Genomic DNA, 22772 nt, shown 5'->3' with positions numbered 1-22772 from the left:
TAATTTGTTACACTTCACCTGTGCAATGTTTTTGTGTATGAAAAGCATTTGAGACCCATAGCCTGCCCTATTCCATGATGCAAATGATTGTCAGCCTCCTTTTGATGTCAAGGATTATTGGTTGTGTTCAATATTTGCCTATGAAAATAAACAAAATATTAATATTTTGAATGTTGTTCAGATTCTGCTTGTACAGAACACATTTTGTTGGTTTTGCTAAATGCAAGAATCAATGCCAAGTTTTATTATTAAATAGCTAAATGCATGTAGGAAGCCCCGCCTATAATATGTGCGGTGCTGACGTGCTTTGGTCCCTCACGTGACTCCTGGAATGTTAACAATGCAGTAAGTGTCGTCCAATTTTGTACTGAATTCTAATTCTGCCTGGAGTTGGGAGAAAATGGAGTCTTCATGATATTTACTCGGGCCTACAGTTAAGATAAAGTTCGATACATTATCGTATGTTTTGTGCAACAAATGATTGGATTTAAAGTTTTCCGAAAAGTATTTGGTTGGAATCTTTATCGGATTAAAGCTGAATGATACTTCTATCACATGGTAAGTTAAAAACTTCATATTTTGGGAAAGCCTAACTATTGTGATAAACACACAGAAATAAACGTTATTATTAGTACTGAATTTTATTTAAATTGAAGATAAAGCCTCGGATTTCTTCCAACGCGACCAGCTTTCGTCCAGAGGAAGACTGCTGGGACTGAAATTCTCCCTACATTGGAATGTCGGGCTGCTCCAGGCTGTGGAGTTCCGTTCCTTCCAGGGCTAAGTTGAGAAGGCCTCACGCTCTTTCACTCTCGAAATGTTAAAACTAATCACAACCTCGACAAGAAAACCCACGAAGTGATCAATATGGTAAGAATATTGAAACAAATCCTCTTTACAATGGTCGAGTTTTGTTTTCGCTAAAGCCTATGATGGAAAGGGGGTCACACAGGGGCGATTTTAGCATGTAAATCTTGGTGGGACAAACTCAACCAATACTTTTTTTTTTAGAAGTATGCCAGCAAAGCCACTACACAACATGTTATTATTTTATAAGTCCTATGTGGTCTGAAAAGGAAGGAAAATACAACCACGAGGATCCACTTTTATAGACAATATACGGACGCAGAGACAACGCATTGCCCAAACAAAACATCCCTCGCAATATCAACTGGAATTACATGGGTCTATTACTGAACTTTTTGATGAAATGTTATTTTTGTTTGAATCGGAAGAGACTGTCGCTGGCAAACATGGTTACAGACCAAACAACATTATATAGTATCCCCTAATCGTGAAGAAAAGCACATCAGTTTATTATAATACACAAAGTAAGCAAAACAATGAAATCATTCCAACATTGCCAAAAATGATGAATAAGATACTGAGATAGAAATATATATATATATATATATATATATATATATATATAAGCTATAAAACAATTGAGATGTACAAACTATGGCATAAAGGAACGATGAGCGGATAAGAGGCAAGCCGTAATTTTGATTATGACAATGAGCGAGTAGTAGATATAACTATTTGTTCAGCACTTTTGAACTGTACAGTGACAATTCAGAACATGGGCGGTTATTACAGTATGCTCCCTGTATTGGCCCTCCTGTAGCTCAGTTGGTAGAGCATGGCGCTTGCAACGCAAGGGTTGTGGGTTCGTTTCCCACGGGGGGCCAGTATGAAAAATGTATGCACTCACTAATTGGAAGTAGCTCTGGATAAGAGCGTCTGCTAAATAACTAAAATGTAAAAAAAATGTACACCAAGTCAGAACCGTAGGATAAATAACAGGGGCATATAAGCAGACAGTGAAAGCTCTTACGATATTCGATGATGACATTTCTCTAAAACAGGCTATAGGCTACATGTGCACCACCAAGTCAGAACAGTAGGCTAAGTTCTGAGGGGGAGATGGACAATTCTTAGGTTGAGACACATGGGCTACTAACAGCTTACTACACATCATCCACTTAGTATAACTTTATAGCTATTGACATACACTATATATACAAAAGTATGTGGACACCCCTTCAAATTAGTGGATTTGGTTATTTCAGCCACACCCGTTGCTGACAGGTGTATAAAATCGAGCACACCGCAATCTCCATAGACAAACATTGGCAGTAGAGTGGCCTTACTGAAGAGCTCCGTGACTTTCAATGTCATAGGATGCCACCTTTCCAACAAGTCAGTTCAAAACATTTCTGCCCTGCTAGAGCTGGCCCGGTCAACTATAAGTGTTGTTATTGTGAAGTGGAAATGTCTAGGAGCAACAACGGCTCAGCTGCGAAGTGGTAGGCCACACAAGCTCACAGAACGGGACCGCCGAGTGCTGATGTGCATAGCGAGTAAAAATCGTCTGTCCTCGGTTGCAACACTCACTACCGAGTTCCAAGCTGTTTCTGGAAGCAACAGCAGTACAAGAACTGTTTGTCGGGAGCTTCATGAAATAGGTTTCCATGGCCGAGCAGCCAAGTGTCGGCTGGAGTGGTGTAAAGCTTGCCGCCATTGGACTCAGGAGCAGTGGAACGCGTGTTCTCTGGAGTGATTAATCACGCTTCACCATCTGGCAGTCTGATGGACGAATCTAGGTTTGGTGGATGCCAGGAGAACGCTACCTGCCCGACTGCATAGTGCCAACTGTAAAGTTTGGTGGAAGGAGGAATAATGGTCTGGGGCTGTTTTTTCATGGTTCGGGCTAGGCCACTTAGTTCCAGTGAAGGGAAATCTTAACGCTATAGCATACAATTACATTTTAGAGGATTCGGTGCCTCCATCTTTGTGGCAACAGTTTGGGGAAGCCCCTTTCCTGTTTCAGCATGACAATGCCCCTGTGCACAAAGCGAGGTCCATACAGAAATGGTTTGTCGAGATCGGTGTGGAAGAACTTGACTGGCCTCCACAGAGCCCTGACCTCAACCCCATCGAACATCTTTGGGATGAATTGGAACGCAGACTGGGAGCCAGGCCTAAATGCCCAACTTCAGTGCCCGACCTCACTAATGCTCTTGTGGCTGAATGGAAGCAAGTCCCCGCAGCAATGTTCCAACATCATCTAGTGGAAAGTCTTCCCAGAAGAGTGGAGGCTGTTATAGCAGCAAACAGGGGACCAACTCCATATTAATGCCCTTGATTTAGGAATGAGATGTTCAACAAGCAGGTGTCCACATACACTACATGTCCAAAAGTATCTCCCTGGCATATTACATTTATGCAGCAGTATACAAGACATATTTTTGGACTCACCGTTGTTGTGCTGTGTTCACTTGAACGTGGGGCGGCGGCCCTTCTTGTGGGCAAACTCTGGATGTATGGTGCTTTCAAGACAACTGGTAACTCAGAAAAAAACAAGGTTGAATCATGATGTCAGTGATCTTATAATATAATAATAATAATATAATATGCCATTTAGCAGACGTTTTTTTCCAAAGCGATTTACAGTGATGTGTGCATACGAACCCACTACCCTGGCGTTACAAGCGCCGTGCTCTACCAATTGAGCTACCAATTGAGCTACAGAGGACCACATCTTCAGGTCGGAGCTCTAGAAAGAGGCCATTCCCGACTTGGAGTTCCGAGTTCCCAGTTGTCTTGAACACACTCAAGTAATGCTGAATTGACAGCATTGCCAATGTATTCAACCTTTTCTGGCCCACGGTGTTGTGTGTGAATGTTTATTATTTTAAGCTTGGGAAAGACACCCTTTCAGACAGATGTTTTAAATCCATAAACCCAGACTTGGACCACACACCCTCTCCACCGAATAGCAGGCAGGGGAAGCAAAATAGTGATTGCTTCGTGACACTTGCGGTTAGCCATTGATTCCTTCCAAACCACTCATTGTTGAATTTGCGATTTCAGACTTGTTGAGTAATGTTTATGGCCAATGAGCACCGATACGTTTTATCTATAATTTCTCTTCATATGACAAGGATTGAAATGGATTTGCCAGTAGATTGTTGTCGTGATTCATGAGGATGACTGCTTGCTAGCTAAGATTGTGAAAGTATGATGTTGACATGATCAGTCCAATCAAAGCTACCGTAGATATAACGTGATTTGAAGTCATTTTATCTGTGGCCAATGACCTTGAGCCTTCTTGGACAGGCACTTCTAATGTAAATCTATGACAGCACCCAAGGGGGCTTGAACTGCCTAGCTCTCCCTGTAGATTCGGTGGTGACGTAGTGTCCCCATGAGGGACACAACACTGAGCCAGTCACGGCGGAACTGGAGAAGATTACCAATGCCTATACTGTGTCTTTTCGCTGGCTGCCCCTCCACCACAGAAAGCACTGAGCTATGTTTGTATGCGGCTTTATTAACTCAAGGAAACACTTTTTTTCTCCGTTGTTTTCAAACTGATATGTGACACAAATTAATGCCAAAATAACATGCAAAACAAGCAAATAAAATTTTATTTATTGCTAAAATGGTGGGGCTCAGTTCCTCCTCACTGTTAGATTCACTATAAGTTTGCATGATGTTCGGTTGGGTCAAATGCGGTCAACAGATTGTTCCAAACAAAAATGATGCTGCTTTGCACTTTGCTTCTTAATAAAAATAATTATATTTCTTGATATATATTGCAAGTCAAATCTCAATATTTGAAAAAACTATATTTTGCCCATATCGTGCGGCCTTCTCAGGCATTGCAGACTGAGGCCCTCATTAGAAAAGACAGGCCAATAGGCACCATAGATCCTGTGTGATTAACAGTACAGTATTCTCCAATCAGTCAGATAGGCATTTTGTTAGATAAGATAATGACTTTATTATCCTGTGGGAAAAATTTGGTTGCGGCTCTGTGTATACATAAAAACACACAATCAAGCATAGAAAAGGACATACAGTGGGGAAAAAAGGATTTAGTCAGCCACCAATTGTGCATGTTCTCCCACTTAAAAAGATGAGAGAGGCCTGTAATTTTCATCATAGGTACACGTCAACTATGACAGACAAATTGAGAAAAAAATATCCATAAAATCACATTGTAGGATTTTTTATGAATTTATTTGCAAATTATGGTGGAAAATAAGTATTTGGTCACCTACAAACAAGCAAGATTTCTGGCTCTCACAGACCTGTAACTTCTTCTTTAAGAGGCTCCTCTGTCCTCCACTCGTTACCTGTATTAATGGCACCTGTTTGAACTTGTTATCAGTATAAAAGACACCTGTCCACAACCTCAAACAGTCACACTCCAAACTCCACAATGGCCAAGACCAAAGAGCTGTCAAAGGACACCAGAAACAAAATTGTAGACCTGCACCAGGCTGGGAAGACTGAATCTGCAATAGGTAAGCAGCTTGGTTTGAAGAAATCAACTGTGGGAGCAATTATTAGGAAATGGAAGACATACAAAACCACTGATAATCTCCCTCGATCTGGGGCTCCACACAAGATCTCACCCCGTGGGGTCAAAATGATCACAAGAACGGTGAGCAAAAATCCCAGAACCACACGGGGGGACCTAGTGAATGACCTGCAGAGAGCTGGGACCAAAGTAACAAAGCCTACCATCAGTAACACACTACGCCGCCAGGGACTCAAATCCTGCAGTGCCAGACCTGTCCCCCTGCTTAAGCCAGTACATGTCCAGGCCCGTCTGAAGTTTGCTAGAGTGCATTTGGATGATCCAGAAGAGGATTGGGAGAATGTCATATGGTCAGATGAAACCAAAATAACACTCGTCGTGTTTGGAGGACAAAGAATGCTGAGTTGCATCCAAAGAAAACCATACCTACTGTGAAGCATGGGGGTGGAAACATCATGTTTTGGGGCTGTTTTTCAGCAAAGGGACCAGGACGTGTAAAGGAAAGAATGAATGGGGCCATGTATCATGAGATTTTGAGTGAAAACCTCCTTCCATCAGCAAGGGCATTGAAGATGAAACGTGGCTGGGTCTTTCAGCATGACAATGATCGCAAACACACCGCCCGGGCAACGAAGGACTGGCTTCGTAAGAAGCATTTGAAGGTCCTGGAGTGGCCTAGCCAGTCTCCAGATCTCAACCCCATAGAAAATCTTTGGAGGGAGTTGAAAGTCTGTGTTGCCCAGCGACAGCCCCAAAACATCACTGCTCTAGAGGAGATCTGCATGGAGGAATGGGCCAAAATACCAGCAACAGTGTGAGAAAACCTTGTGAAGACTTACAGAAAACGTTTGACCTGTGTCATTGCCAACAAAGGGTATATAACAAAGTATTGAGAAACTTTTGTTATTGACCAAATACTTATTTTCCACCATAATTTGTAAATAAATTCATTAAAAATCCTACAATGTGTTTTTCTGGAAAAATAAATCTCATTTTGTCTGTCATAGTTGACGTGTACCTATGATGAAAATTACAGGCCTCTCTCATCTTTTTAAGTGGGAGAACTTGCACAATTGGTGGCTGACTAAATACTTTTTTCCCCCACTGTATACAGACAATAAATACAGGTAGAAAAGTGCAGTTCATGAGCGATCAATGATTCATCTGTACACTATACACATCAGTACAATGTCAACTGCAGGCCAGCCCACTGGTCCTACTAGTGGGTTTAAAACATTTAGGAGCCTTGTAAGTAGGAGACCCTGTCTCTACTCTCCTCTGTCTGTTGTTCTTCAGTGGAAATCTATTTTTCTGTCGTTTATTTTGGTCGACTCTCCCCCATGATGCAATGGTATGAGTTTTCTTGTCGTCACTTGTGGAATGGAATGCTATGGGTCAGATGTGGCGCGCAAAACATTACAAGAATGGGAGCTGAGGCTAAATATTCTGGAGATTGCGGTGGAGCTTGGCACTACCATCTCAAATATGTGTTTGTTTAGAAAAACTCTCAACACTCACAGTGAGTGCTGTGTTTGTGTCAGAAAAGGCCTCAAACACCCAAACCCCAAAAATGCCTTTTTCAACCCATGATGGGACATAGCACACAGAGAGGGAGAGAAAGAGATGGTGACAGAGGGTGGTATTGATGGTAGTATCCTGATTTAAATGGACCCAGTGGATGCTGTTGATCTCAAGCTGTTTTCTCAAGCCTATCTACCAAGTACTGGTCTGGTGGTCTCTCAGCCCTGTTCTATAGCCACTGAGTTGAAATCAAGTTAACCACCAATATTTTAATCATTGTCATAATTGAACATGTCTAAGTTACACAGGTCAAATACATTAATAAATATGTTATACACGATCATACATCAATGATAGTGTTTTACACCACACAAGCTATGTTACACGATTACTCCGCGATAAAACATTGTTGTTGCCATGTGACTATTCCACGTGTGCATAGAGAGATATGCTTCCTTCACACCTCCTATATTCTGCACCGGAGAGTAGCACTGCCACAATAGAATGTAGACAATGTTCTTGGAGATAAAACTGTAAAGGGGTGTTAATATTGGATCACACAGGATTATTTCACACACAGTTGATGAGACGTGTATAACTAATGTGACTCTACACCACCATGACCTCAACCCAACCACACACACACACATCTTGACCATACCCTTACAGTGACATTTTAGTAATGTTTTCTGCTCTGGTCTTGCTCCATAGGTGCAGAAAGGAGCCCGAGTGGTTTGGGCCAAGGGCATCCTTGTGACCGCTCACATGACTTGGAATAAGGAGGAATGTGACCCCTAAAACACACAACATGGAGAGCCAGTTGGAATCCTATCAGTAGGAGCCAGCCACACAGAGACAAAAAAAACCTAGACCAAGAGAAATAGAGGAGGAATCTCAATCTCTCTACAGATCTCTCCTACAGGAGGGCCTAATCTATTTAGGTCACAGAGTTCCAGAGCAAGTTTACGAGTGTGTGTGTCAGTTGTGGGTGTCTGTTTGGGTGTGAGTTCCTTAGGCTAGATACTAAAACAGCGGAGTGTCATGAGGCCTAAGACGTTCCCCGCTGCTCCGTACGTGGGCAACACGCGCCAGCGCCTCCAGGAGATCAAGGAGGGGCTGAAGCAGCCAGCCAAGCTGGTGAGCCAGGCCCTCCATGGGGGCAGCTCCCGGGGTGAGGTGGGCCGCGGGACCGAAAGCAAGGGCAAAGACCCCGGCAGTCGCCAGCAGCAGCTCCGGCCCCCTCAGAAGTTCAACAACTACCAGAACGCTCTGAGAGAGATCCGCAAGTCCCTCATGCCCTTTGCCAATGAGTCTGGCCCCTCCTCTGGCTCCGCCCACCCTGCTGGAGACGTCAACCGACAGATGCTGCAGGAGTTGGTCAACGCTGGCTGTGACCAGGTGAGGACTGGAGAGTGTGTGTGTGTGTGGTTTCAAGTGGGAGAAACTGCTCTCATCTGTATCAATGTCTCAACTTAAATGCTGGTTCTATAATCATGTACTGTAAGTGCCTAACATAACTCATTAATGTGGATGTAGAAAGCGCCATTCAATGTCATAATATCCAGAAATACAATACAACCTTTCTCTGCCAAGAGTACAGTACAATGGTTACATAATGTGGAATGCAGAAATGTTAAAATATCAGTCGGTTTCTTCATCCTCTTTCGGAACAAGAGTGAACATCTTCTCCACCCCAGAGCGAGATGGGGAGAGGCGATGGAAGAAGAAGAGAGAGAATGTTTCCTGCGAAAACATTGTCAGCTCACACATGCTCACCTTTCGCCTAAAGAAATAAACCCTTTACTGTATTTGATATGGAAAGCTTTATTACAGGGATACGTTTTATCAGAGTATTTCTGAATAATATGGATCAGACTGTTCAGCAGAGTTCAGTCTCTTTTTAAACACCCATAACTGGCCTAAGATCAGGTCATTTTAAAGGTCTCAGTGTGTTCAAAGCTCTTGGACTGACCAGAGACCAGTTACTATAATCAGACTCAGTACCGTGCCACTGTGGTTGAAGGCTTCAGGACAGGCCTGAGGACAGGCCCTGTGATGGCGGCACTCGGCATTTAAAGAATGCTTAACTCAAGTCTTTGCACAACACTACTGACAAACCCCTCAGACCTCAACACAGTAGAGATAGTGGGGCGAGAGGGAGAGAAGGAAGACACAAGCCAGATAGATACAACTCTTTTCCTGCCTACTGACTTTGATCTCTGTCGTCTGGCTTTTACCATCACAATGATGGGTTATAAGTAATGGTGTCTCAATGAGCGATGCGGCAGTCACTGTGTCTGTCCTAGGGCTGCCTCCTTAAGTTAACCTAGCCGGACCGAGGTATGCTTCCTGTAAGACTTTAACAACAACATTATGACAATTTAGCAACTTAATCAGTCCTCAGCCCTTTACATAAGTGCTTTAGGTTTCCTGGACCAGCCGCCAGGCGTGTCGTATGATAGATGGTCCTGGTATTTTTAGGCGACTGTGACCGAGGGGCCACTGAACGGACCATTGAGTGTGGGCCTGGGCCCTTATTTTCCTACACATTCCACAGCCGTAATGGCCGCCGTAGTGAGTGGCCCCTCTAGTCTCAACTCCCCTCCATCCCCAAAAGCCCTGTGGCCTTAGTCTTATCAGCAGCCTCTCCTCTCCTCCTCCAGCCACAAATTACACAGCGCTGCGGCAAGTTACATAATCACTGTAAAAGAGGAAATGTTTTGGTGGAGGAGCGAGGAGGGGCGGCTGGGAGGGACGGAGGGTGGAGTGTGGAGGAGCTCTTTTCCTTTCCTCCACCTTCGCTCCACTATTACTGTACGAGGGTCCGGCCGGGCGGAGTGGAGACAGGAATCTTATGCACACTTAGCATATTTAAACCTCTGACATATGAAATGATGTGATCACCGCCTTTATGTAATGATTAGGTTAACAGGATGTGACAGAAGCCTTGTGTGTGTGCGTGAGTGCTCCGCTATCTTCCCCTTCTATTAATTGCACGATCTGTTGTTCCACAGACCTATTGATGTCCCCCTCTCTCCGCCTGTCCATCCAGACTCAGCTCCATAAAGGTCTTCCATATGGCTTTCATTTCCAGGGTCCCATAGTGGAATGTCTTGCAGAATTAGGTCAAAGTGAAAGCTAATATAAAACAAACAGCCTTCCTCTCAGAACTTAGAACAGTGGCGCAGAAACTGTCATTACATCCAGGAGTGTGTATTTTGTAGTTCACTTGAGTGAGAGTTGGGTGTGTATGATTATATTTACTAACTCCCAGCCTCCTAAGGAGAGTGAGAGTGTGTGTGTGTATGTTTGTGTGTGTGTGTGTGCTATCAGTGTTTGTGTGATTATGCGTTTGGGATAACTCCTTGGCTTGTGGCTGTAACCATTATGACAAGGGTGCAAATGTGGTAGAGGTTATTTTAGGCTGGAAGCCACATGAGTCTAGTAGACAGAGAGAGAAGGAGAGTGTATGCCAGAGAGACAGAGACAGAGGAAGAGAGAGAAATGAGAGGAAAAGACACCCAAAAATACTTTACTTCCTGGCCTGTGGAAGTGAGTGTTTATATTCGTTTTCCTGTGTGTGTGTGTTATGCGTGAGGGAAAGAGTGTATTTTGGTTCAAACGTATGGGCAGGCCCACTCTCAGATGGACCCACACACACACACACACACACACACACATTGTGTAGAATATCTGTGGCTCCGGTGTTTCCTGGTTCTGAGAGCTGAATGTGCTTACAGTCGCTATGCAGCCCTGTTTTTAAACCAATACGTTTCCTCCCTGCAAATGGATGCATCCAGTCTGTCTCAGAACCTGTGGACACGCAATGGTTGCATTAGTCTCTTTAAACTAGTTTAAAGTCCACTTCAGTCCTTAAAATGTATTTAGCCCTAGTTAGGGTTGTTGCGGTGACCGTATTACCGGCAGTCATGAGTCGCTGGTCGCTGATCGCCTGTACACAGGGCTCCATTGTCCCTCTAACCACTCTGACATCAATGCCAATGCAATCGAAACACTAATCAAACACGAAACAGTATGTGCTTTTAAAACTCACCACTGTGATGAATCAATTTGAAGAAAGAAGTGAGTGGAAACATGGTTGTTGTTTCAATGCCTAATACAACGAAATAGACAGCGCGTTGTAAGGTAATGATTAATTCAAAACACCCATATGCATATTAGAACTAATGCATATTCAAAGTGCTATACAGTGCATTCGGAAATTATTCAGACCCCTAGACATTTCGTTACGTTACAGCCTTATTCTAAAATTGATTAAATCTATTTTTTTCCTCATCAATCTACACACAATACTATATAATGACAAAACAAAATTTTAGCAAATTCATTAAAAATAAAAAACGGAAATACCTTATTTACATAAATATTCAGACATTTTGCTATGAGACTCGAAATTGAGCTCATGTGCATCCTGTTTCCATTGATCATCCTTTGTTTCTACAACTTAATTTGAGTCCACCTGTGGTAAATTCAGTTGATTGGACATGGTTTGGAAAGGCACACACCTGTCTATATAAGGTCCGACAGTTGACAGCGCATGTGAGAGCGAAAACCAAGCCATGAGGTTGAAGGAATTGTCCTTAGAGCTCAGAGACAGGATTGTGTCGAGGCACAGATCTGGGGAAGGGTACCAAAACATTTCTGCAGCATTGAAGGTCCCCAAGAACACAGTGGCGTCCATCATTCTTAAATGGAAGAAGTTTGGAACCACCAAGACTCTTCCTAGAGCTGGCCGCTCGGCCAAACTGAGCAATCGGGGGAGAAGGGCCTTGGTCAGGGAGGTGACCAAGAACCCGATGGTCACTCTGACAGAGCTCTAAAGTTCCTCTGTGGAGATGGGAGAACCTTCCAGAAGGACAACCATCTCTGTAGCATTCCACCAATCAGGCCTTTATGGTAGAGTGGCCAGACGGAAGCCACTCCTCAGTAAAAGGCACAACCCGCTTGGAGTTTGCCAAAAGGCACCTAAAGAGAAACAAGATTCTCTGGTCTGATGAAACCAAGATTGAACTCTTTTGCCTGAATGCCAAGTGTCACGTCTGGAGGAAACCTGGCACCCTCCCTATAGTGAAGCATGGTGGTGGCAGCATCACGCTGTGGGGATGTTTTTCAGCGGCAGGGACTGGGAGACTAGTCAGGATCAGGGGAAAGATGAACGCTGCAAAGTACAGAGAGATCCTTGATGAAAACCTGCTCCAGAGCTCTCAGGACCTCAGACTGGGACGAACGTACACCTTCCAACAGGACAACGACCCTAAGCACACAGCCAAGACAACGCAGGAGTGGCTTCTGGACAAGTCTCTGAATGCCCTTGAGTGGCCCAGCCAGAGCCCGGACTTGAACCCGATCTAACATCTCTGGAGAGACCTGAAAGTAGCTGTGCAGCGACGCTCGCCATCCAACCTGACAGAGCTTGAGAGGATCTGCAGAGAAGAATGGGAGAAACTCCCCAAATACAGGTGTGCCAAGCTTGTAGCGTCATACCCAAGAAGACACAAGGCTGTAATCGCTGCCAAAGGTGCTTCAACAAAGTACTGAGTAAAGGGTCTGAATACTTATGTAAATGTGATATTTCTGTTTTTTATTTTTAATACATTTGCTAACATTTCTTAACCTGTTTTTGCTTTGTCACCAATTTAATCCATTTTAGAATAACGTAACAAAGTGTGGAAAAAGTCAAGGGGTCTGAATATTTTCCGATGCACTGTATGTGCATGAGTTGTGTTACCTGGTGAGGTCTGTTTGATGACCCGGACGATGACCCTGCATGATGCAACTATCCTATAGTTGCATCATGCAGCACATATCTTTTGATTTCTAAGACATTTTAAGGTTTGTATCATTCACAACTAAAGTTTCCAAATAATTCTAAATCTAGAGTATAGGACCTGTTTTTAAATGATTTACTTTTATGCTCAACATAGCCACTTCATATGTGCACTCTCGCGCCGGAATGGGAAAAATATCCTTTCTATTTTATTCCGCTAAGTTCAATTATATTCTTCTTACTACAAAATCAGATAATGTAAAATAATGGCACATGACTTATAAGCATATCTTGTCTGCTAAATGAACAAGCCTACAGCCTATGGCATGGCACATAGCCAGATAACATACAGTAGGCCAACAAATAATTAGTCCTTTCTTCATATAATGTTTCTTTAGATCTGCCAAAAATTAAATTGATTTATTGTGATGGTGTATATTCAATTGATTTATTAGTCTTTTTTTTTTAAATGCAGAAATTCCAAAGGCGTGCATCAGCGGCTTGTATGTATGGATGGCCTTGAGATGCTAAACGTGTTTATGTTAATTACCGGTCAATTACCCTGAGACCGGCAGTCTTTTGCATGACAATAACCGGCTAACATAATTTCATGACTGCCACAACCCTAGCCCTAGTTTATTTCCTGTAAAATGTTATATTCTTACACAACATCATCAAGATTAATCTTGATTCTATGTTTTAAATAACAACCTCCAGTGGCTATTTCAGATGAGCAGTAGTATTTGGTTGGAGTTCTCTAACTGACCATCGGAGGCGGTGTGGGGCTGAATGCCTGTGTTGACTGAGGGCCAAACTGAGGTTTGGGTTGAATGTCTTTTAGCGTGAGGTCATATGCCATTAAGGGGTATTTCCTCATGTAGTTGTGGGTCGCCTAGTTAAAGAACGGTCGCAGGTTGTCTCGTGTTTGTTTTCACGTCTCACTCACTGATGTTTAATGGCTGTTGTTGTTTGTACTCTGCCTATCAGCCAGTGTGAAAATAGTAGGATAACCTGCATGATCTTTATATAAATACTAAAATATGTACTACAGTATGGTGCTGAACTGTCACCATAGAGGTACTTGCCATAAAAATAGCCTGCTATTGGAATGTTGAAAGAATGTAAAAGGGCAGGTTCTATGTTCTGTGTTGTTGTGTGTGAGGCTGGCTCAGGAAATGGCTGGTGCATGACCCCAGGAGAAGAGGATGCAGGTGCAAGGCCTGCTGGGGGGCTGTTTAAATCATAATGTCCTAATGTGTGCTTGCGTGACTATAGAAGAGGCTATACACTATCTGGTACTGAAATAATGCAATCTGTTCCACAACATGAGATGGATGAGCATCATCAGTCACAGTCTCTCAATAATATATCAATGTCTATTAAACACCGTTGTTTTGCCACCAGGAAATGGCGGTGCGGGCTCTGAAGCAGACGGGCAGCAGAAACATTGAGGCTGCTCTGGAGTACATCAGTAAGATGGGATACCTGGACCCCCGCAATGAACTCATCGTCCGGGTCATCAAACAGACCTCACCAGGTAACACAATCATGCACATACAGTGCATTCGGAAAGTATTCAGACCCCTTGACTTTTTCCACATTTTGTTACGTTACAGCCTGATTCTAAAATGGATTAAATTGGTGACAAAGCAAAAACAGGTTTTTAGAAATGTTAGCAAATGTATTAAAAAAGAAAAACTGAAATATCACATTTACTTAAGTATTCAGTACTTTGTTGAAGCACCTTTGGCAGTGATTACAGCCTCAAGTCTTCTTGGGTATGACGCTACAAGCTTAGCACACCTGTATTTGGGGAGTTTCTTCCATTCTTCTCTGCAGATCCTCTTAAGCTCTGTCAGGTTGGATGGGGAGCGTCGCTGCACAGCTATTTTCAGGTCTCTCCAGAGATGTTCGATCGGGTTCAAGTCCGGGCTCTGGCTGGGCCACTCAAGGACATTCAGAGACTTGTCCCAAAGCCACTCCTGCGTTGTCTTTGCTATGTGCTTAGGGTCGCTGTCCTGTTGGAAGGTGAACCTTCGCCCCAGCCTGAGGTCCTAAGCGCTCTGGAGCAGGTTTTCATCAAGGATCTCTCTGTACTTTGCTCCGTTCATCTTTCCCTCAATCCTGACTAGTCTCCCAGTCCCTGCCGCTGAAAAACATCCCCACAGCATGATGATGCTGCGACCACCATGCTTCACCGTAGGGATGTTGCCAGGTTTCCTCCACACGTGACACTTGGCATTCAGGCCAAAGAGTTCAATCTTGGTTTCATCAGACCAGAGAATCTTGTTTCTCATGATCTGAGAGTCCTTTAGGTGCCTTTTGGCAAGCTCCAAGCAGGCTTCCGTCTGGCCACTCTACCATAAAGGCCTGATTGGTAGTGCTGAAGAGATGGTTGTCCTTCTGGAAGGTTCTTCCATCTCCACAGAGGAACTCTCGAGCTCTGTCAGAGTGACCATCGGGTTCTTGGTCACCTCCCTGATTGCTCAGTTTTGGCCGGGCGGCCAGCTCTTGGTGGTTCCAAACTTCTTCCATTTAAGAATGATGGAGGCCACTGTGTTCTTGGGGACTTTCAATGCTGCAAATGTTTTGTTACCCTTCCCCAGATCTGTGCCTCGACACGATCCTGTCTCTGAGCTCTACGGACAATTCCTTCGACCTCATGGCTTGGTTTTTTCTCTCACCTGCACTGTCAACTGTGGGACCTTATGTAGACAGGTGTGTGCCTTTCCAAATCATGTCCAATCAATTGAATTTACCACAGGTGGACTCAAATCAAGTTGTAGAAACATCTCAAGGATGATCAATGGAAACAGGATGCACCTGAGCTCAATTTCGAGTCTCATACAAAGGGTCTGAATACTTATGTAAATAAAGGATTTCTGTTTTCTATTTCTAATACATTTGCAAAAATGTCTAGAAACCTGTTTTTGCTTCGTCATTATGGGGTATTGTGTGTAGATTGATGAGGAAAATGTTTTATTTAATCAATTTTAGAATAAGGCTGTAACATAACAATGTGGAAAAAGTGAAGGGGTCTGAATACTTTCCGAATGCACTCTATATTCTAAATATATGCACAGAAAGTTTGAAATTCAATAAGTATATGAACTCACTTACCACTATGATTTCTGTCCACAGGCAAAGGGGGTATGCCAAACTCAATGGACCACAGACCACCATTAGAGGGAACAAGTGAGGGCGCCATGCCTCCCTACCACCAGATGGGGGCACCGATGTATGATGGTGCTGGTTATGGACCAGAGGGCGCCTACATGGGTGCCCCCTACATGGGTGCCCCCATGGGACGCCCTCCCAGCATGGGAGCCTACGCTCCAGCCATGGCCGCCTACCCTCCAACCAATCCAGGGAACCCCATGTACACCCCAGGCACCCCGCAGAAGGCCTACCCAGGCAGCATGGAGCAGGCCATGATGGGCTACAGCGTCCCCGGCCAGCCCCAGGCACCAGGAGGCCCCGTCCCCGGACCCCACTACGACTATGGCCATGTCCGGCCTCACATGATGGAGCCCTCAGGCTACGGCGTGCAGAGGAGTGCCTCCTTCCAGAACAAGATGCCGCCGCTGGCACCTGACAACTACGTCAACATACAGGGGAAAGGGGCCATGGGACAGAACGGGGGAGGGTACCCCCCTAACATGTACCTGCCTCCCCACCCCCAGCAGTCCAGCCCCACCTCACACCAGGTCCACATGATGTCCCGCTCACCCGGTGGGGTTGCCGCCGCCATGGGGCCAGACTTCTCTGACCTCCCTCAGGGCCTGCTCACACCCTCTAGAGCCAGCCTTAACCTGGACCTGTACGAGCAGCACCAGCACCACTGGGCCGGTCCCCAGGGTTCTGAGGGGGCCCCTCCAGCTAGGCAGCCCCAGCCTCAGGGGCCCTTCCGGGGAGAGGTGCGGGTCCCCAGCAGGACCAACTCCTTCAACAACCGTTCAGCGCCCCCGAACAACATCCGGCCCTCCCTGGTCGCTCCTGGCAAGCAGGACCCGTCCCTGGGACCACCCAACACCATCACGGCGGTGACTTCGCCCCCCATCCAGCAGCCGGTGAAGAGCATCCGGGTGATGAGGCCCGAGCCGAAGACTGCTGTGGGGCCATGTCACCCTGGCTGGTTGGCTGCCCAGGCTGCTCAGGAAGCATCTGAGCCCCTTGCCTACATGCCTGAAGAGGCCTACGCTCTGGAGCCTGCCCAGGAGCCCCGCTGTCCACCACCTCCCTACCCCAAAACCCTGCTCGTGTCTGGGGCTGCTTCAGAGGCAGGGCCCCTGGAGGGACCAGGAGGAGCTATGTGTGGAGCCCCAGACCTCAACACCCCTGCTAGACCACATGGTGGTAGTGGAGGAGGAGGAGGAGGAAAGGAGAGCCAGGTGAAAGAGAAGACCAAGTCTGGGAAAGGAGAGAAGACAGTGAAAAACAAGAAGCAGATCCAGACATCGCCGGTGCCGGTGAGGAAGAACGGGCGTGATCAGGAGAAGAGGGAGTCGCGCATTAAAAGCTACTCGCCCTTCGCCTTCAAGTTCTACATGGAGCAGCATGTGGAGAATGTGATGAAGACTCACCAGCAGAAACTGAACCGCAGGCTGCAGCTAGAGCAGGAGATGTCCAAGGTGAGACAGAGAGAGACCTAAAGGTTATGAGGACCTGTGTTGTAGACAACCCCTAGAATACCCTAAATACCTAGAATGGGAGTCAATGAGTTCATGGCTCTATTTGTAACAGCTTGTCCAAAACATTTAGAAAAACAGTTACCCGGGGTTCAGTCCTTTTGACAGAATGTTATGAAATCATACAAACAAAAAAAGTGTTTACTAGTGAAGTAATACATTACTTACTTTTGTATCTTATATTCACAGTTGATTGAGACATTCGAAACATCAAACACTTCAAGAAATATATAATATAATTGTAATAAGGCATGTATACAGTATGTTACTAAAGCAACCTATCCCCTTTTTCTTTCTTGCCCTTCCCCCTTTCTCCAGGCTGGCCTATCAGAGGCGGAGCAGGAGCAGATGAGGAAGATGCTTAACCAGAAGGAGTCCAACTATAACCGGCTGCGCCGTGCCAAGATGGACAAGGCCATGTTTATCAAGATCAAGACGCTGGGCATCGGGGCCTTCGGTGAGGTGTGCCTGACCCGCAAGGTGGACACGGGAGCCCTGTACGCCATGAAGACGCTGCGCAAGAAGGACGTGCTCAACCGCAACCAGGTGGCCCACGTCAAGGTAAAGCTTAAACCAAGTGATGATGATGAGATGCTTCTGGTGATGTTTCCATGTTATTGTGATGCCAAAGGCACATTCCAACATTTGGTATGGAATGTACAATAAAGTTTTTTCTTATTAATTCTAACCCTAAGGCTGAGCGTGACATCCTGGCAGAGGCAGACAACGAGTGGGTAGTGCGTCTGTACTACTCGTTCCAGGACCGTGACAGCCTCTACTTCGTCATGGACTACATCCCCGGAGGAGACATGATGAGCCTGCTGATCCGCATGGGCGTCTTCCCCGAACCACTGGCATGCTTCTACGTGGCTGAGCTGACCCTGGCCATCGAGAGTGTCCACAAGATGGGCTTCATCCACCGTGACATCAAGCCGGACAACATCCTCATCGACCTGGACGGACACATCAAGTTGACCGACTTTGGCCTCTGCACCGGCTTCCGCTGGACGCACAACTCCAAGTACTATCAGAAAGGTGAGCAGGGGACAAGACAAAGGACAAGTTCTTTCACTGCGTACATGCTTTTGTATAGACGGCTTCCCCTTGATATGTAACATCTTCTCCTCTCTCCAGGCAGCCACATCAGGCAGGACAGCATGGAGCCCAGTGACTTCTGGGACGACGTGTCCAACTGTCGTTGTGGTGACCGGCTGCAGACCCTAGAGCAGCGGGCGACACGGCAACATCAGCGCTGCCTGGCACACTCCCTGGTGGGCACGCCCAACTACATCGCCCCTGAGGTGCTGCTACGCAAAGGTGAGGGAAAGACCGGGCATAGTGCAGTAGTTGTATGTTTGATATATGAAATAAAGAAGCCTATTGTGATCTTGTTAGTGAGCGGTTGTGGTCTTGTCCCTGCAGGGTACACCCAGCTTTGTGACTGGTGGAGTGTGGGTGTGATCCTCTTTGAGATGCTGGTGGGACAGCCACCCTTCCTGGCCCCAACACCCACCGAGACACAGATAAAGGTTAGTAGTCAGTCGACTCACAGCTCAGTAAAACTACTGAATGTGGAAATACCATATCACTCATCAATTGCAGCTCTGAAACATATTGTATCCATCCCTTTCCTCTTCAGGTGATAAACTGGGAGAGCACGCTGCAGGTGCCCCCGCAGATCAAGCTCAGCCCCGAGGCTGTCGACATCATCGGCCGTCTCTGCTGCTCCCCAGAGGAACGTCTTGGGAGCAACGGCGCTGGCGAGATCAAAACTCATCCCTTCTTCGACCAGATGGATTTCTCCAGCAACCTGCGCACCCAGCCCGCCCCCTACCGGCCCAAGATTGCCCACCCCATGGACACTTCCAACTTCGACCCGGTGGAGGAGGAAGGGAGTCCCGGGGCATGGAGTGACAGCGGGGACAGCACCCGGGCCTGGGAGACCCTCTGCACCCCACACGGGAAACACCCGGAGCACGCCTTCTACGAGTTCACCTTCCGCAGGTTCTTTGACGACAACGGCTGCCCCTTCCGCTACCCCAAGCCCCCTGAGACCAGCCACAGTCAGGGGCCTCCCAGCAGCAGCGGAGCCAGCAGCATGGGCCCTGAGGAGGAAGAGGAGGAGGAGGAAGAGCAGGGGGAGGGTTGTGAGCCTGTGTATGTGTAGAAGAGCCCAGACTGTTGGCTTTCTAAACCATGCCCCCTCTCTCTCTCTCCACCAATCGGCACTCAGCACCTGGGGCCCTGGCTGCCAACCTCCCATCTACCACTGTTCTTCTTAGAAGTGTGAATGTGTGTTCATGTGTGTGTGTGCGTGCCTCTGTATATGTGGATTTGAGAGACTGAGAGCGAGTGAGATATTGAGAACAGGACGGCCTGACATCTGTTCAACAATTCAGGCACTACTGTGTGGAATCTACAGCGTGAGCAGAGACTACAATAAGAACCCCTGATCTGGGACAACGAAACAACTAACTGTACAAGGGCTAGGCATGGGATACTGATGCCTGAGGACTGTTATGAAAAAATACTATTCAGAACAGGAACAGATAGGTATTCTATGGTAATTAAAAGGCTCCAATGCGCTGTGGAGGTTTACAAAAGTGTTCAGATAAGAGTTTGACGCTGGGACCGTGACCTTGCGTGGTCGTAGTGCTCTATCCCATTCCTTCTGCCCTGGGTATTACAGAGATCACTTCTTCCAGGTTGACCTTACCCCAGGAAGTTAACACAAACACTTATTGTTTCACAGGTTGCTTGTCTCTTCCTTTCTGAGACGTAGGGACTAGAACCAGCGTGTGCTTCGGACACTGAGCTGGACTTTAGGTTGGACTGGACTGAATTAACTGGTGATCGAGGGGAAGAATCAAAACACAACACTTCTCACACAGCAGTGACAAAATAAGCTACCAAAATACACATACACATGCGCACATTCACACTTTGCAGGGTGGTTGTACTACACAATCTAGGAGGAAGCAATGGGGTTGTCCTCTGCAGCTAACCACCCTAAGTCCTCTAAAACCACAGGGTTATCTTAAGCATTGCTATCAATGTTGTTTGGATGTTTTTCAAAGGTAGAGGGTCTGACATGGCAGTCTAGAGATTCCCCCATGGTTAATTAGCTGTGTGTCTCCTACATTCAGCTTCACACTGTTTTTTCTCTCCATATAGGTGATGTGGGATGCCGCCATCTTGTGGTTAGAGACATTTTTAAAAGTATTTTTTTAGTGATCCAATTGACATTTTAATCACTTAGCAGACGCTCTTATCCAGAGCGACTTACAATTAGTGAGTGCATACATTTTTCATACTGGCCCCCCATGGGATACGAACCCACAACCCTTGCGTTGCAAGCGCCATGCTCTACCAACTGAGCTACAGGAGAGCCACTATGTTGTTCCCTTCCCACCCCTAAATGTCTTCAGGATTCTGTTTCGAGTATCAGACCCAGAGGAATGGTTGTGATGGGTAAATACTCATAGGAGGAACAACAAATTCCTTTGGTTGAAGTGCCAGCTGCCAGATACATGGATTACATTGTTATTTGAGTCAATCAATTCCTCTTGATATTATTATGATTAAGTTTTATTGAGCTAGTTCTGAGGAAGGTGAACTGCAAGTGTGTAATCAATGCTTTGTTGTAGATATGGATCTTGTGATTACATACACACGTGGTAAGCAGTCACACGACACATACAGTACACCTGCTCTAAGACTGTCGTATACTGTGACATTACTGATGCCAAGAGCAGTGCTTTTTTAGCCACATTGACATTTCAAAGCCCTACCAGCTGGTGCACCACTTACACACACGCAGTATTATACAGTTAACACATCTGAGTGTCCACACAGTCTCTCAGTCCATATGGAGACAGATGTGAAAACTCTATGGCAGAAACATGTGATAGTATGACTATGTGCAATACAGAAAATACAATATATCGTTTTCTAAATACTTACAATTATCCTTTTTATCTTTTAATACTGAAACACGCTATGCACAAATATATATTATATTGGTTTATATATTTTCCGTATAGTTACATGACCCCATGCTGCTTATTATTGTGATTATTATTATTTACATTATTATCATTATTTCATGTATATGTAATTTCTTTTTTGTGTAAAAAAAAAAAAAAGGTGTGGGTTTGATTGCCAGTGTGTTTGATTTGGAAAGTGACGAACTGTGTGCCTTCTAGATGAATGTTGGTGCGTATCTATCCACCACAATATGATGATGATGATGATGATGATCAGTGTTTGTGCAGAATAACAGCAGCGTTCCTGCTCTCTGCAACTGGGCTGGCCCTGTGTATATGAGAGTAGGGCGGAAGAGGGAGAAAGACAGACCGAGTGATGGAGAAAGGAAAACAGGGCAGGATTGGTTATAAAGTGTCAAATCTATGAATAAATAGCTTCCTTTATATTACAAGACCAGGTATAGGAAATGACAAAGACTTATGTATTATTGGTACATTCTAATGCATCCTAATGACCACAGGTTAATTTGACCATTAATCTTATGCTTGTGTTACAGAATTGCAGTGGAGCACTGCTCTAAACCATATGCTTATTGACAATCAGCCATCGACGCAGTCTTGTATGTCCAACTGAATAACTGTATAACAGTATTCCATATTTGATTGTCTTACTGACAGAAGGGTCAGGAAGTTGCAAGTTCTGCCATATGTCCATTTCCATACATTCTAAGTGCACCAATATGTATCTCAAAGATCAGATTTGTGACAAAATATGAGGGGAATATTTTAAACAATTACAATTGTTTAAACGTGCCAATAATGTTTTTGCTCACTTGCATGACGAAATGGACATGTTTTTTATAATGTGTCTCGTGTTCAGGATTGGGCAGCAAATTCACTTCATTTGATCATCGTTGTCAGCGCAAGTGGGATTGTCAATCCACATTCACCAGGATGGACTACTCAGTGAAAAATAGCTTTATAAAGAAACTGTGCTCACCGAGTCAGTTTTCTAGTGTGTATGAGTGTTTGTGTGTTAGGTGTGCTGTGGATGATGTGTGGGTTCCCAGTATCTGAGTTTTGAAAGTGATGACTGACAATCTTTTTGACTGATTTGAGATCTAATGTAGTGACTCATGATGGAACTTTTTTACTTATGTACCTTTTTGTATTTTTACTCTCTGGAGTTTTCATGTCTTTGATCCTCCTTAATGTATAATACAATTCTGTTACTCTTGAATATATATTTATACAGATATACATATTTTTTTGTATCTTTATTCTTTTTCATTTCCTCTGAGCTAATGTTCAAACCTTGTCTACAGTATTATAGACAATATAATTTGGACAACATATCTTTTTTTTATTTCTTTTTTTTTATACATATGTATGAATTAAGAATTTGAAAAAATGCTTTCACTGTCGTCACGTGTAAAATATATGTATAAATTAAATTA

General features: G+C 45.0%; 1 protein-coding gene across 2 annotated transcripts; it reads left to right on the top strand.

Moving 5' to 3' along the window:
- The first annotated feature begins 395 nt into the window (after positions 1–395).
- On the top strand, positions 396–22772 carry LOC311129128 (serine/threonine-protein kinase LATS2-like). Of its 2 annotated transcripts, none has more exons than XM_084161419.1 (10): positions 396–558; positions 689–870; positions 7565–8251; positions 14046–14178; positions 15783–17272; positions 17648–17890; positions 18025–18364; positions 18464–18646; positions 18752–18858; positions 18969–22772. In XM_084161419.1, the coding sequence occupies exons 3-10, from the start codon at positions 7895–7897 to the stop codon at positions 19494–19496; spliced, it is 3381 nt and encodes a 1126-aa protein (XP_084017545.1). In that variant the 5' UTR covers positions 396–558; positions 689–870; positions 7565–7894; the 3' UTR covers positions 19497–22772. The 2 variants fall into 2 exon arrangements, with proteins under 2 accessions (XP_084017545.1, XP_084017546.1); XM_084161420.1 differs by having other exon boundaries at positions 657–870.

Source organism: Coregonus lavaretus (genome assembly GCF_964263955.1).
Source record: "Coregonus lavaretus genome assembly, chromosome: 5".
Lineage (NCBI taxonomy): Eukaryota > Metazoa > Chordata > Actinopteri > Salmoniformes > Salmonidae > Coregonus > Coregonus lavaretus.
Note: the sequence above shows the minus strand (reverse complement) of the source record. Positions and strands in the feature narration are given on the sequence as shown.

Bases quoted from the DNA above. Each gene is read 5' to 3' on its own strand.
- LOC311129128 (XM_084161419.1), top strand. From the start codon at position 7,895: ATGAGGCCTAAGACGTTCCCCGCTGCTCCGTACGTGGGCAACACGCGC. The intron at 14,179-15,782 runs GTAACACAATCA...TTCTGTCCACAG, and splicing joins CATCAAACAGACCTCACCAG to GCAAAGGGGGTATGCCAAAC. The intron at 18,365-18,463 runs GTGAGCAGGGGA...TCCTCTCTCCAG, and splicing joins CTCCAAGTACTATCAGAAAG to GCAGCCACATCAGGCAGGAC.